Source organism: Triticum dicoccoides, chromosome 7A, assembly GCF_002162155.2.
Source record: "Triticum dicoccoides isolate Atlit2015 ecotype Zavitan chromosome 7A, WEW_v2.0, whole genome shotgun sequence".
NCBI lineage: Eukaryota > Viridiplantae > Streptophyta > Magnoliopsida > Poales > Poaceae > Triticum > Triticum dicoccoides.
The window spans coordinates 205,154,128-205,155,612 of record NC_041392.1 but is presented as its reverse complement, the minus strand read 5'-3'; the positions used below and the strand labels follow the sequence as shown (position 1 = coordinate 205,155,612).

General features: G+C 44.3%; 1 protein-coding gene across 1 annotated transcript in view; it reads right to left on the bottom strand.

Annotated features, from left to right (window-relative positions):
* Nucleotides 1-637: 637 nt before the first annotated feature.
* The window catches only part of LOC119332495 (abscisic acid and environmental stress-inducible protein-like), a 1,601-nt gene continuing 753 nt past the window's right edge, over nucleotides 638-1,485 (bottom strand). Inside the window, exon 2 of the mRNA XM_037605673.1 lies at nucleotides 638-1,389. Coding sequence (XP_037461570.1) covers nucleotides 1,046-1,389 — 344 coding nt within the window. The 3' untranslated portion in view covers nucleotides 638-1,045. The remainder of the gene's footprint in view (nucleotides 1,390-1,485) is intronic.

Here is a 1,485-nt window from a genome sequence, read left to right as displayed (position 1 = left end):
AGCGGGTCACGTGTCAGAACCTGGGAACACCTTTAAACTATACCATGTTCCTTGTGAGAGAACTCGTCAAACGTTTGCTGTATGTAAAAAATGAATTTTGAAAATATTTGCTGAGTCGCTTGCATAGGGAATTCTACAAACATGTCCCGAAACACTCCATCTATGGAGTGCCGAAATGAATAGGTTCGTGAGCTTCCATTTCAATATGTCTTTCCGGAAAAAAATTGGATCAAAATAATGGTACATGAAGAAGAAAAAATGCCGTCAACCACAGACGTTGTGCCACGTGGCTCCTGGTTGTTGAGTGCCATGTCACTAGCTCTCGGCAAGGTGTGTATTGGTTGAGTGTTTTGGCATCGCTGAGTATTTTTCCGACAGCTATCAGTGAACTGAAGCCTCTATCGAGTGCCCACGTTTGCCAAGTGTGGTGCTCGGGAAAGGTTTGGTTTACCGAGAACCCATGATATGGAACTCCGCGGAGAGACCGAGACAGTTGGCAAACACCAATTTTTTCAGTAGTGTATATAGAGTCTATGTAAAATAGTTTGTGCCTAAAATATGGCCAGACAAGGAATATTTACTCTAAGACCACATCATGTAAACACACGTGGACATTCAGATGTCCACACGGATTCAAATCCAAATCTGATGTCATCAATGCATGTTCTAAAACTAGTTCTAGGACTAAACCAAGACTACACTTGGTGCACATATTAGTCTGTTAATCATCTTATCATTAGTAACCAAAGCCCATCTAGAAAGCCAAACACTATCAATTTGAAAGGTATATTCTCTTTCATACATAGGAGACAACACAAGCCTAGCTTACTTGCTCGATTTCTCAACATTACACCTATATGTGAGCATAAGGACACATCTTTTATTCAAGCACATCACAGATCAACATAGATGTTTAGTTAAAACATATATACATATCTACTCATTCATTATGACCTCCTTCACCATAGCCGTCTCAAGGATAGCCGGCACCACCGGATCCTCCACCATAACCTCCTCCTCCACCATACCCGCCACCACCACCGTATCATCCACTTCCACCGTATCCACCGCCACCACCATATCCTCCACCAAAGCCGCCGCCAAATCCCCCACCGTTGCCTGGATGACCATAACCGCCTCCATATCTGGGTCCATAACCTCCACCGCCATAACCGCCACCATGCCTAGAATTTCCGTATCCTCCACCATACCCACCACCATTGTTTCTGTACCCCCCATTTCCATAGCCTCCCCCATTGTTTTCATACCCTCCACCGTTACCATACCCCCCACCATTCCCATACCCTCCATAATGCTTGCTTCCACCTCCCCATTTCTCGTCCTTCAGGCCCGGCCCTCCTGCAGGTTTTACATTCTTCTCCTTGGACTCTGCATACATACAATCGCTTAGTGAACATTGCTTGAGGTACTGTACTATGTCCATGGAAATGACTTAATTTCTGTCTACTTTGTTATGAAATATGA